Source organism: Arachis ipaensis, chromosome B07 (genome assembly GCF_000816755.2).
Source record: "Arachis ipaensis cultivar K30076 chromosome B07, Araip1.1, whole genome shotgun sequence".
In the NCBI taxonomy this organism is placed as follows: Eukaryota; Viridiplantae; Streptophyta; class Magnoliopsida; order Fabales; family Fabaceae; genus Arachis; species Arachis ipaensis.
The window spans coordinates 113,812,315-113,825,554 of record NC_029791.2 but is presented as its reverse complement, the minus strand read 5'-3'; the positions used below and the strand labels follow the sequence as shown (position 1 = coordinate 113,825,554).

The following is a 13,240-nucleotide window of genomic DNA, read 5'->3' as shown; positions in this document are numbered from 1 at the left end:
AGTTTTTATATATTTAACATTTATTAGTTTATAAAATATAGCAACTACCGATACTAATTTTACTACTTTTTTATGTTGAGTCAGAATTATTCAGATCCACCGATACTCCATAAAATGAAATAAATAAATAAACTAAAGAACCCACTTATATGCATCAAAACAAGTATAGAAGCTAAAACACTTACTTGATTATTGAAAAGGGATATTGGAGAAGATGTTGGCTGATGAGAATATAAGGATTCAAGCGCATCCAAATGTTGTAGAGTCAGAGAATGGAGCAATGGGAACTGAATGGTTTCGCCAGTTTCGTCATTCATTGCACTTGCATCATCATCTTCAAACACTACCTTTTCCATAAGATTGCATTCAGAAATTTCCAACTCTGAAAGCTGAGGCATCCCTTTAACCATGGATACAGAGAGAAAATATTTTACTTTATTACATTTTTCAACTTTGATGGCTCGGAGCTTGGCGAAGAAACCAACTGCAAGTGGCCCATGACAAATTTTTTCCATCTTACCGAGATTCTGAATCACCAGTTTTTCCAGGTTTGGAAATGGGGTTGGAATATGAGACCTCTCTGTAAAATCAATGATGTGCTGAATTAAGGCATTATTTTGGATGTGGAGGTGCTTCAGTTGAGGAAATCCATCCCCATTCAATTGGTAGAGTACATTCGAAATGCCTTCAACTTCATCCAAATACAAATTCTCTGCACTTCTGATCAAGCTTTTGATCCCATGCTCCAAGTGAATATTGGTGCCAAGCTTGAGCTTCAATGTTTTCAATGTGACGTCAGCAATATCATCCCATTCCCAGACGTCTCCAATAACAATTTTGAACCTTTCTAATTTATGAAACATCAAGTCTCTTGGCAACATCCATGCCTCTTGTATCTGTAGCTCTAGAGTTGTTAGGTTTGACAACTGACGAAGTTCATCAAGGCTGGCATTTTCATCTTGAATGTCTGAATTCTCAATCTTCCACTTAATGGAGGTATTGCCCATGTATAACTCCTCCAATTTGATCAAGCTTGATATGACGCCTGCTGGGATGATTTCAATCCCAGAATCACTCAAATCGAGCATTCTTAAATGACTCAATTTCCCTATTTCGCTTGAAAGTTTTATCATCGATGACTTTAAGAGACTCAGTATTTCTAAATTTTTTAAAGCTCCTACTGCATCAATATTTCCCAGAATACATTGATCCAAACACAAAGTTTTAAGATTAGTTAAGAAAAGAAAAGAAGTGGGCAGTGAAGTCAAGTTCAAGCCTGTTAAATCTAAAACTTGAAGGAATTTTGTTTCCGCAAAAAAGAAATTAGGGATTTCCAGAGATAGATCAAAATTACTCAAGTGGAAAAATTTTAGATTATGACCATCTAACTTTTCAGGAAGCTGGCGAAAAGCACCATTGAGCAGAATGATCTGGGAGCAGTTGCTAAGAATATCCATTTTGGGAAATTCCCTCAACTTATCTCCGTACTTGACTAATATGTGATAATCCCTATAAGCTATGGAGATAGCTACTTCACGAACAACGTCATGCATTTTGACCCTTGTGCTTGTGTTATCTTCTAACAACAAACAAGATGCCTTTAATGCACTTATCATGTTGTGAAGTCTATTTCTGGCACCTTCCATTGTATTTGTGCTGTTGAATATACCTAGACCCATTCCATATTTGAATAGGTCATTGACAGAAAGATTTTTACCATTTGTCGCACAGAGTAAGAAAAAAGCTTTCATTTCATTGCCTTTCAGCCTTTTGTAACTTAACTCCAAAGCTGAATAAGTTATCTCCTGCAACTCTTCATTGTCAACCTTTTCTAATTGGCTCAAAGCATCTTTCCACGCATGAATGTTTTGATCTATCAATGAGCGCGCCATAGTAACTATGAGAATAGGCAATCCTGCACACTTTTTTGCCAACTGGAATGCAATTTGATGCTTGTCGGGTTCTTTGTCTAAATTATTAGCCTTAGATTGGAACAAGCTCCACGATTCTTCTTCATTTAAAATTTCTAGTCTAAAATGTTCTTTGACTCCCATCTGTCGTAGCAAATCTAAGGTTCTAGAAGTCATCAATAATTTGCAGCCATTATGTTCACCATCAGAGGGAATGCCTACTTTCTTCAAGTCAAGGGCTTCCCAAATATCATCCAGTATGAGAAGGATGGTTTTCTCCATTTTGATTCTCTCGTATAGGCGAGGTGCTCTACCAGCAACAGTTACCTCTTCAAAACGAAGACCCAACTGATCAGCAATCTCCTCTTGAACGGTTTTGATGTCTGGTGTTTTGGATATGGTGGCCATAACCACCTCATCAAACAACTGGTTTTCCTTAGCTATTTGATAAACTTCTTCAACGAGAGTGGTCTTACCAACACCACCAAGCCCGTAGATTCCAACCATGCTTACTTTGGCGTCTCTTAGAGCATGCATGATATTCTCTATAATTGGTTTCCTTGACTCCAAGTTTTGACTACTCCTTATAGTAAATGCTGACACTGCATCAAGTTTAGGACGGTAAGCTACCTGGAAAAAGTCCCCTCCTCCCCGTACTTCAACAACTTTTTTGGCAACTTTTGTAGCTTTTCTACTGAGTTGATGGCGTGTCACCACATTAGGAAATGACCATCTAGAACATCCAGCCTCTGCATGACGAGGATCATTTTGAAGTTGAGTTACGTCTCCAATGGCTTCATCCACATTCTTCAACCAATTCTGCACAACATCAGAAGTTGTTTTCCCATTCCTTCTTTCTTTTTCCACACGTTGCTTGATTTCGTCTCTTTTGTACTCAAGATCACTGACACAGTCCCTTAGCTCTTTAAATTTGGCTTTGTAGAAAATTAGATAACCAACTTGCCTTCCAATAGGTGCTACAGTGTACTCAGCTATTTTTGCAGCAACTGAAATGAGAATATCCATTGATCCTTTTGATTCAGTTCAAACTACAAGCAAAAGTAGGAAAATTTTAAATGAGGAAAAGAGTTCATGGGAAACATTGTAAAAAGAAAAACATACACAAACGTTAAATGTTAGATACCTTTTCCTTTGGAGTTAAATTGGGCGAATAAAAAGAGTAATCGATATGCTTGAAAGATCAAATACTTCAAGACACACCTTTTTCCTGTTACATAAATGTTAAATGCTTATTACTCGTTTTAAATTGGAGACAAAATGGTAACGGTTGCACCCACAAAACTTAAGCAATTTAAGGAGACAGACATAGTTTACGAGTAGTAAGTAAGCAAAACCAGCCATACTGCTGATTCTTGAAAGAAAATTAAAAATGGCTAAATAAAGTAGATTTTGTTGTGATAAAATCAAATGAGGTGGATGACCATCATTAATATGGGCGGTTGATATCAATACTGAACGGCTCAACTCCTCATGGCAAACATAAGTTAATGAAATTGGAATTGTAAACTTCACACGCCTATAAATAGTGAAGTAATCTGAAGAACTATACACAAGCAATAAAACAATTCTTCTTCTTTTGTCATATTACAACTATTCTGAATATTTCTCTCTCTCACTCTTTATAATATTAGTAAATATATTAATCATCTCTATTATATTGAGATAGTAATTGTGGTGAATATTGCTATATAATTTTAATTATATTTTTTTATTTTATATATATTATCTCTTCTTTATTTATTTATTTATTTTACAACACGTTATCAGCACGAGACTCTTATCAAATTTTAGGAAGACTCCAGGTAACAAATTTTCATTATGTCGAAACTCTCTCATCTTGAATTTAATACTCTTCATATATCTAGAAACAACTATTTATCATGGATACTAGATACTAAAATCCATTTTGATTCAATGGATCTTGGAAATACCATTAAGGCCAAAAATAATGTATTCCAGAAGGATAAAGCCAAAGCCATGATTTTCCTTCGTCGTTGTTAGTCGAAAATATTTTTCGACTAGGATAAGCTAATTCGAAATATTGAAGAGATGTTAGGATGGGAGAAAAGGTCGAAATGACGCACGTGCAGGTATTTATTAGAAGTTATTTTACATGGACTCGATCTATACATCTTGGGAAATCGAACAAGTATTCGATTGAAGAATCGAACGGGTGTTCGAATAAAGAAACGGACGGTTACACTAAGTAGAGAAGTTGAAGGCGGTTTCCAAGTGAGAATTTATGGGTAACGTTTATCAGCAAGAGAGCGGAAACGGTTATCCGGGAATGCACATGGAAGGCAGTACCATGTAATTAATGGTCGATTATAAAAGTAGATTATAAATATTAGTAAGTTTTAGGAAATAAAGGTTGGAACTTTTCTTCAGAAATATACTCAAGCACACTCACATCCCCAACGAATTTCTGAGTCTGCATTCGAATTTAATTTTTGTAGGGTTCCTTCCACTGTCTTTAGTTTTTCATTTACACTTTCTGTAAAACTTTACTTTTCCTGTCCAAATTACCTTTCAAGCAATGTTTAATTTATTTGCTCAATTTACATTTCAGCACCTTTAATTTCTATGTCAAAAGTCCTTTGATTCAATCAAAGGCATTTTACTGCTTTGTTTAAATTTAATGCAAAACATTTCGATTTCAGTCAATTTACTTGCATTTTTGAATCTTATTTCCTGTTTAAATACTCGTCTAATTCGAGAACCTTTGATGCACTTATAGAACTGGTACCTGCAAAAGAGGAGTAGGTTTCGCTCCCAGACCATTAGAATTGAACCACCATCGATTTGCTAAAAATCGACAAAACAATAGTCATCTTCATGGGAAGCTTTGATTGTTTGAAGGGCTGCAGTATAGCTTTTTGCCTCAGTTCTGATTTTAGCTTCTTCATTTTCAATTTCTTGAAGTTTTTCCTGGGTAACTACGCTTTTGTTGGCAATTTGTTTGAATTGATGGATTATGGCGGAGTGTGGGGATGGAGCTTGAAGTTCAAAAAGTGAACTCAAAAGATCGGACAAAAGCTTGTTTAAGGCTGCATCATTGGTCCATTCGATGGGTGGATGGTCCAGGAGTTTGAGAAGTGATAGAAGTTGTTTTCGAGCATTAACATTCAGCTCGGATGAAGGACCAGATGTAGAAGGACCAAGGAGTACTGGGGTAGAAATAGGCACTTCGTCCTCCTGAATAGCTTGGTTTAGGATAGTGACTAGGTTAGCCAGAGTGGTATTTGCAGACCCCGTGGAAACACCCAAATTTCCAGATCCTTGACCAAGGGGAGTTTGAAGTTCAGCTTGTTCGGGAGGACTGGAGGTTCTTTGAGGAGAAGGAAAGGTTTCCAGAACTCTACACGGAGAATCTGAAGCAGTAGTCTCAACAACTCGAGAGGGGGAGTCAAAATCAGGGGCCACCTGATATTCAGCAGAAAGTGCAACCTAATTGGTTGAAGAAACATGTCCAAGGATCAGAGTTTGTGTTGGAGAGTGATGAGTGTGCTCCTTTGTTAAGTCGACTACCTATGTCCCAATCGGAATTGGAAAAGCGACTTGGAGAGGCTGAACAAATTTTGTGGCTTGGATTGATGAATGAGATGTGGTTTGTCCTAGGTCTTGTTGTTGTTGTTGTGGCTGATCTGGTGCCAAAGATAAGGTGATTGATTGTGCAGCAGTCACGGGCTGAAATACAAGGTACAATAAGTCGAGATTTATTTTGATTAAATCGAGATATACGTGAAAATGATATAATGTTACCGGAATGGGTCTTGTTCTTCGAACTAACTGAGAACCTGAATCTGAATCAATTGTATCCACCGATGGTGAGAATGCAGCAAGGATATTCCGAATAGATGGTTCACTATCCTCAGAGGAGCTTTCACTCGTTGATTGCAACTGTAACTGATGAAGGATTGAAGTCAAAAATTTTTAAGTAAATGTGATTTTCAAAAAGTTTCAGTTTAAGTACATATGTATAGGTAGAGAGTAGTTACCCTTCTAGAAGTTCTTGTAGGAGTCCTCCGACTCTTCCTTAGCGGTTGTCGTGAGGAGGTTGTAGTTTCGGCCTTTCTTTTTTGGGGTCTTTTAGGAGAACCCTCAGCAGCAGGAACCGCTTGGACAACAGAGCGTTTGATCTCTTCAAAGGTACGACTGTACCTAGAATAGTAAGCAGTCCACCAATCAAAGCAAGATTTGGTGATGTATGAGCTTCGATCATAGATGAGGTGATGATAGCCTTCTTTTTGTTGTTGATTTTTCAAAAGGCAAAGATCGATTTCTTTTTGTGAAGTTAAAGTAATATGGCAAAATGGCCTGCTATTGCTGGTGAGAGGAGTCGGGATGGCTTGTGAGAAGCCAAGCTGCCTGGCTATGTAATGTGGGGCATATAGAGTTACATTGAAACCTTTTTTTATGTTGAGGTAGCCCTGTAGGAATTACCTGTACAGCCAGTAAATTTGTCCAACTCCTATTTGCAAGCTCATTTTCTTCAGTATCATTGGGGAAGAGGAGGCGTTCGAGCCAAGCAAGACCACAATTTTGATGCAAAAAAAGAGTGAAATTGAGGTTTTCGTTGTGGAAGTCTTTGCAGAATGAAAAAGAGAAAAGACAGCCCAAAATCAGTCTTCATTCGATTGTGCTTCTGGGAAATTTGGCTTGAAAGTAGCCAATCAGAAGCCTTCAATGTGCTGTTTGTCTGTTGCACCACCGCTAGGCGTTGTCATATACTTTTCAAAAATGACATTAAGCCATAGTTGCAGAAGCCAGAGAGGGCCACCTGTACTAATCAGATAGTTGTTTCGAAGACAATTAACAAATTGGCCAAGTTCTTCGAAAATGTGTCCTAAAAGAAGCTTGGCCAAGTTTAAGTTGTTTCCTTCATGAAGCAGAGCAGCCAGAGAAAGAAAGAGATTTGACATTTGGACACTTCGAGAGAAAAAGACAATGGCATTTAGCCAGTAGAACAGAAAGGCTACATGTTCATCATCTGTAATGACAGTGCCCTCTGTGCCCATGTGATGAGCAATGAAGTCACTGTAAGAAGTTGTGGGGGCAATGTTGTATTGTTGCCGAGGCTGCATGTCAGAGGTGAAATCTGGAGGACTAATTGGGAGTCCTGTAATAGTAGCCACATCTAGCAATGACATACTGATCATTCCACAGGGAAGGTGGAAATTATTGGTAGTCTTGTTCCAAAAAAAGGTCACGGCTCCGATCATCCAAGGGAGCGTCGAAGGAGAAAAGTGGGAAAGTCTCCAAAGTTCATGGATTCCAAGAGCCCCCAAACAGCGCTCTTCGATGGGGCAAGACGTTCATACCAGGCTGTGAAGTCGGTTCCTCGAGGAGTGATCTTGGGGTTATTCCGAAAGGGTTTCTGGTTGGTGAAGAAAGAGATATTAAGGTTTTGATTGATCAACAAATCTTCCCCTTGAGCACTAGGGAAGAAAGGGCGTTTTTTGTTTCCCCTTTTCAAATTCTCGATGGGACCAATGAAACAATGGATGTCTCCACCTACAGTGAAGGGAATAAGGATTCTAGAGTCGTTGATTTAGAGTTGGGGGTCATCGATAACTTCATCATTGACTTGATTCAAAATGTGAAGAGCTGGAAGAGTCGGTGGTTGTACCATGGGCCTTTGCCTTTGTCTTGTGTAGCAGCATGAGATGAGGAAGCAGCCATTAAGGGGCAAAGAAAAGTGAAGATCGAAGAGTAAAAGTAGTAGAAGAAAGACAGAATGCAAGAGAAATTGAGGAGATAAGAGTTCGAGAAAGATTAAACAGCGATACAAGTATCGAATTTAAAGGGTGTTTCACTGTAGCCGTTATTACAGAAGGAATTCAAAGAGGAAAGAGGTAACTTCGCGAAGAAGGCAAAGTGGTGGAGAGAGAAAGTGTGAATCGTGGGAGACGTGTCAAACGGGTCAGTATTAATGGAGAAGTTAAATGGTAATTATTATTGATTCAAGAGATTGATGTTTGAATTAGGATTAAGTATTTCATCTTTCAAGAAACGATTTCGAAGACAAACACATCAATCTTAGGGACAATTTGTTAGTAAAAAAATATTTTCGACTAGGATAAGCTAATTCGAAATATTGAAGAGATGTTAGGATGGGAGCAAAGGTCGAAATGACGCACGTGCAGGTATTTATTAGAAGTTATTTTACACAGACTTGATCTATACATCTTGGGAAATCGAACAAGTATTCGATTGAATAATCGAACAGGTATTCGAATAAAGAATTGAACGGTTACACTAAGTAGAGAAGTTGAAGGCTGTTTCCAAGTGAGGAATTTATGGGTAACGTCTATCAGCAAGAGAGCGGGAACAGTTTTCTGGGAATGCGCATGGAAGGCAGTACCATGTAATTAATACTCGGTTATAAAAGTATATTATAAATATTAGCAAGTTTTAGGAAATAAAGGTTGGAACATTTCTTTAGAAATATACTCAAGTACTCTCACATCCCCAGCAAATTCCTGTGTCTGCATTCGAGTTTAATTTATGTAGGGTTCCTTCCACTGTCTTTAGTTTTCTATTTACACTTTCTGCAAAAATTTACTTCTCCTGTCCAATTTACCTTTCAAGCAATGTTTAATTTCTTTGCTCAATTTACAATTCATCACCTTTAATTTCTATGTCAAAAGTCCTTTGATTCAATCAAATGCATTTTATTGCTTTGTTTAAATTTAATGCAAAACATTTCGATTTCAGTCAATTTACTTTTCGAATCTTTTTTTTACACTTCTTTTATCTTTTTGGCATTTTTTGAAACTTATTTCCTGTTTAAATACTCGTCTAATTCGAGAACCTTTGATGCACTTATAGAATTGGTACCTGCAAAAGAGGAGTAGGTTTCACTTCCAAACCATTGGAATCGAACCACCATCGATTTGCTAAAAATCGACAAAACAATAGTCATCTTGACGAAGGATTGAAAAATGAATATCTCACATTAAAAGATCCTACAGATCTGCGGAAAGACCTTGAAGAAAGGTACAATCATCAAAAGACAGTGATACTTGCTCAAACCCGGTATGAATGGACGCACTTGCGTCTACAGGATTTTAAATCCATAAATGAATGAGGAAAAATATATCTGATAATGATATGTTAGAAAAAACTTTCTCGACCTTCCATGCCTCGAATGTACTCCTGCAGTAACAGTATCGAGAAAAACAATTTAAAAAATATTCGGAGCTAATTTCTTATCTTCTTGTTGCTGAGCGCAATAATGAATTACTCTTAAAAAATCATGAAGCGCGCCCAGCTGGCGCTGCCCCATTTCCTGAAGTAAATGCAGCAAATCATTACCCCAGAAGAGATAATTTGCAAGGTTTTAGTAACAAAAAAAATTATGGAAGGAAAATGAATTATGTTCGCAAAAAAGGATCTCACCAGAAGTAGGATAAAGAAAGAAACAATGGGCAAAATAAATCAATTGAGGATAAATATTGTCGTTGTGGTGGAAATGGCCATTGGTCACGTACCTGTCGTACCCCAAAGCACCTAGTTGATCTTTATCAAGCATCTTTGAAAAAAGACGACAAATAAAAGGAAACAAATTTTGTTTCAAATGACGTTGAAAATTCCACCACTCATTATGATGTATCTGATTTCTTTGAGGATTCTGAAGAAAATATTGGTCATTTGATCAATGATGTAATAGTTTAATGTGTGTATTTGTTAAGTATTCATGTAAATAAATAATGTAAGGAACTTCTTATTAAGTTTTATGCATTTGAATTTCAAGTGTCATATATATAAATAATGTTTGATAAAATAATTATGAATTTTAAAATTACTGAATGTGCCAAGATAATAATAATAAAATTTTTAGTATATATTATACTTCTTATAAAAATATTTTCAATCAAGGAAACGATTTTACTGCGTAGGTATTTCTACTCACTTTATTATTTGTCTCTGAAAAGAATGACAATGACATATAGTGAAGATGTATGCCTTGCGAATAGTGCAAGTTCGCACACCATTCTCAAAAGTGATATATATTTTACCCATCTTGTGCCAAAAGAAGAGTATGTTAATACTATTATTGGCTCAGGCAATGTGATTAAAGGCTCCGGAAGAGCTATAATTTTATTTTCTGGAGAAACAAAATTCATAGTAAATAATACATTATTATCTACTAAGTCTCTAAGGAACTTATTGAGTTTTAAAGATATTTGGATATCATATTGAAACAATGAATGAGGAAAATCATGAGATCTTATGTATCACAACCCATGATTCAAATAAAAAGGTGATATTAGAAAAATTACCCTCACTTTCATTTGAGTTGTATTATACTAGAATTAGTGCAATTGAATCACATGCCATTGTAAACCAGAAGTTTACTAGCCCAAATGAATTCATAACTTGGCATGATCGATTGGGTCATCCGGGAACAACCATGAAGCGGAGAATTATTGAAAACTCTCATAGACATTCACTAAAGAACTAGAAGATTCTTAAATCTAGTGAATTTTGTTGTGTTGTATGTTCTCATTAGAAATTAATTTTAAGGCCATCACCAGTAAAGATTGAATTTGAGTCCCTGAATTCCTAAAAAAGATTCAAGGCGATATATGTGGACCTATTCATCCACCATGTGGATCTTTTAGATATTTTATGGTCCTAATGGACGCATCTTCGAGATGGTTACATGTGTGCTTATTGTCTTCTTGCAACCTGGCGTTTGCGATATTACTTGCTCAAATTATTCGATTAAAAGCACAATTTTCAGAAAATCTAATCAAAGCAATTCGTCTTGATAATGTTGGTGAATTTACTTCCCAAGCCTTTGATGTTTATTGTATGCTAATGGAATAAGTATTGAACATCCAGTAGCTCATGTTCACACACAAAATGGGTTAGCAGAATCATTTATTATACACCTCCAATTAATTGCTAGACCCTTACTTATGAGAACAAATCTCCCAACTTCGGCTTGGGACATGCTATTTTACATGCCGCAGCACTTATTCGTTTGAGGCCAACGAGTTACCATCAGTTCTCTCCTATGCAATTAGCTTTTGGCCAACAGCCAAATATTTCCTATTTAAAAATATTTGAATGTGCGATATATGTTCCCATTGTACCACCTTCTCGCACCAAAATGGAACCCCAAAGAAAATTGGGAATATATGTTGATATGATTCTCCCTCTATAGTGAGGTATCTTGAGATACAAACTAGAGATGTATTTAAAGCCTGGTTTACGGATTGTCATTTTGATAAATCAAAATTTCCAACATTAGGGTGAGAGGATAAGCTTCCTGAAAAGGAACTTAATTGGAATGCATCATCCTTGATACATTTAGATCATCGATCAGAGCAATGTGAACTACAAGTTCAAAAGATTATACATTTGCAAAGAATAGCAAATGAATTGCCTGATGCATTTTCCGATACAAAGAGGATAATCAAATTTTATATACCAGCGAAAAATGCCCCAATTCGAATTGATGTTCCAGTCGGACAAATAGCCACTGAAGCAAATTCACTCCCGAAACGTGGCAGACATGTCGGTTCCAAACACAAAAATCCTCGAAAAAGAAAATAGATAAATACTATTTCTGTTGAAAAAGACATAGTAAAGACACCTGCAGTTGTCTGAAATTCTGATATAACGCCAGAAGATGTTCAGGTACCTGAAAATTGTGAAAATGACGAGATCTCGATAAATTATGTCTTTACAAAAGAGAAATGGAATTGAAATAAGACAATTATCAATGAAATATTTGCATATAATATGACACTAAATGTCATGTATAAAAGTAAGGATCTTGAGCCAAGAACAGTCAAAGAATGTCGACAAATGAATGATTGGCCAAAATGGGAAGAAGCCATGAAGGCTGAGTTAGACTCCCTTGCAAAACGTGAAGCCTTTGGACCTGTAGTCCGTACACCAGAAGATGTAAAACTTGTTGGATATAGGTGGGTATTTATGAGAAAACGAAATGAGAAAAAATGAATTTGTGCGCTACAAAGCCTGACTTGTGGCACAAAATTTTTCACAAAGACCCGGTATAGATTCTGAAAATATCCTTGGTCGTGAAGTATCATATCTTAGTGTTATTAGAGCGCTAATGTATCTTGCTAATAATACAAGACCCGATATATCATTTGCTGTGAATTTACTAACAAGATATAGTTCCTCTCTAACCAGAAGACATTTAAATGAAATCAAGCAAATCTTTCGATATCTTCATAGAACGGTTGATATGGGGATTGTTTTATCCATATGAATCCAAGTCACAATTAATTGGCTATGCTGATGTTGGATACTTGTCTGATCCACACAAAAGGAGATCTCAAACAGGATACATGTTCACATATGGTGGAACAGCTATATCATGGAGATCCACGAAACAGACGATAGCAGCAACCTCCTCTAATCATGCTGAATACTAGCGATACATGAAGCTAGTCGCGAGTGTTTTTAGCTCAGTAGTTTGATCCAATATATTCTGTCATCATGTGGACTGATTGACCATAAGATAGCTCCAACTGTCCTGTTTGAAGATAATACAGCATGCATTGCTCAACTTAAGGGTGGATACATCAAAGGTGACATAACAAAGCATATTTTTCCCAAATTCTTCTTCACTCATGATCTTCAAAATCAAGGGACAATTGATGTCCAACAAATCCGCTCAAATGATAATCTGGCATATTTATTTACAAAGTCACTCCCAAAATCCTCCTTTGAAAAATTTGTGCATTAGATTGGGATGTGCCTATTTCGAGACATTAAATGATGTCAACAAGAAGGGGAGATTGTACTCTTTTTTCCTTGGTCAGGTTTTTTTGCCATTGGGTTTTTCTTGACAAGGTTTTTAATGAGATAGTCCCCATCACAAAAGATTTTGTACTCTTTTTTCTTCACTAAAATTTTTTTCCCATTAGGTTTTTCTTTAGTAAGATTTTAATGAGGCATAATTCTAAATGGTCATCCAAGGAGGAGTGTTGTGATAAGAATAAATGAGATGGATGACTATCATTAATATGGACAGTTGATTTCAATACTGAATGGCTCAACTCCTCATGACAAACATAAGTTAATGAAATTGGAATTGTAAACTTCACACGCCTATAAATAATGAAGTAATCTGAAGAACTATACACAAGCAATACAACAATTCTCCTTCTTTCTTCATATTATAACTATTTTGAATATTCTTCTCTCTCACTCTTTATAATATTAGTAAATATATTAATTATCTTTATTATATTGAGATAGTAATTATGATAAATATTGTTATATAATTATATTTTTTTATTTTATATATATTATCTCTTATT

The 13,240-nt window shown here is 36.2% G+C and overlaps 1 protein-coding gene across 1 annotated transcript in view; it reads right to left on the bottom strand.

The window, feature by feature from the left end:
• LOC107605903 overlaps positions 1-13,240 on the bottom strand; it is a gene marked incomplete at its 5' end in the record, with an annotated part of 53,411 nt that overhangs the window by 31,370 nt on the left and 8,801 nt on the right. Inside the window, 2 exons of the mRNA XM_021107931.1 lie at positions 186-2,917; positions 3,132-3,138. Of these exons, the coding sequence (XP_020963590.1) occupies positions 186-2,917; positions 3,132-3,138 (2,739 nt within the window). The remainder of the gene's footprint in view (positions 1-185; positions 2,918-3,131; positions 3,139-13,240) is intronic.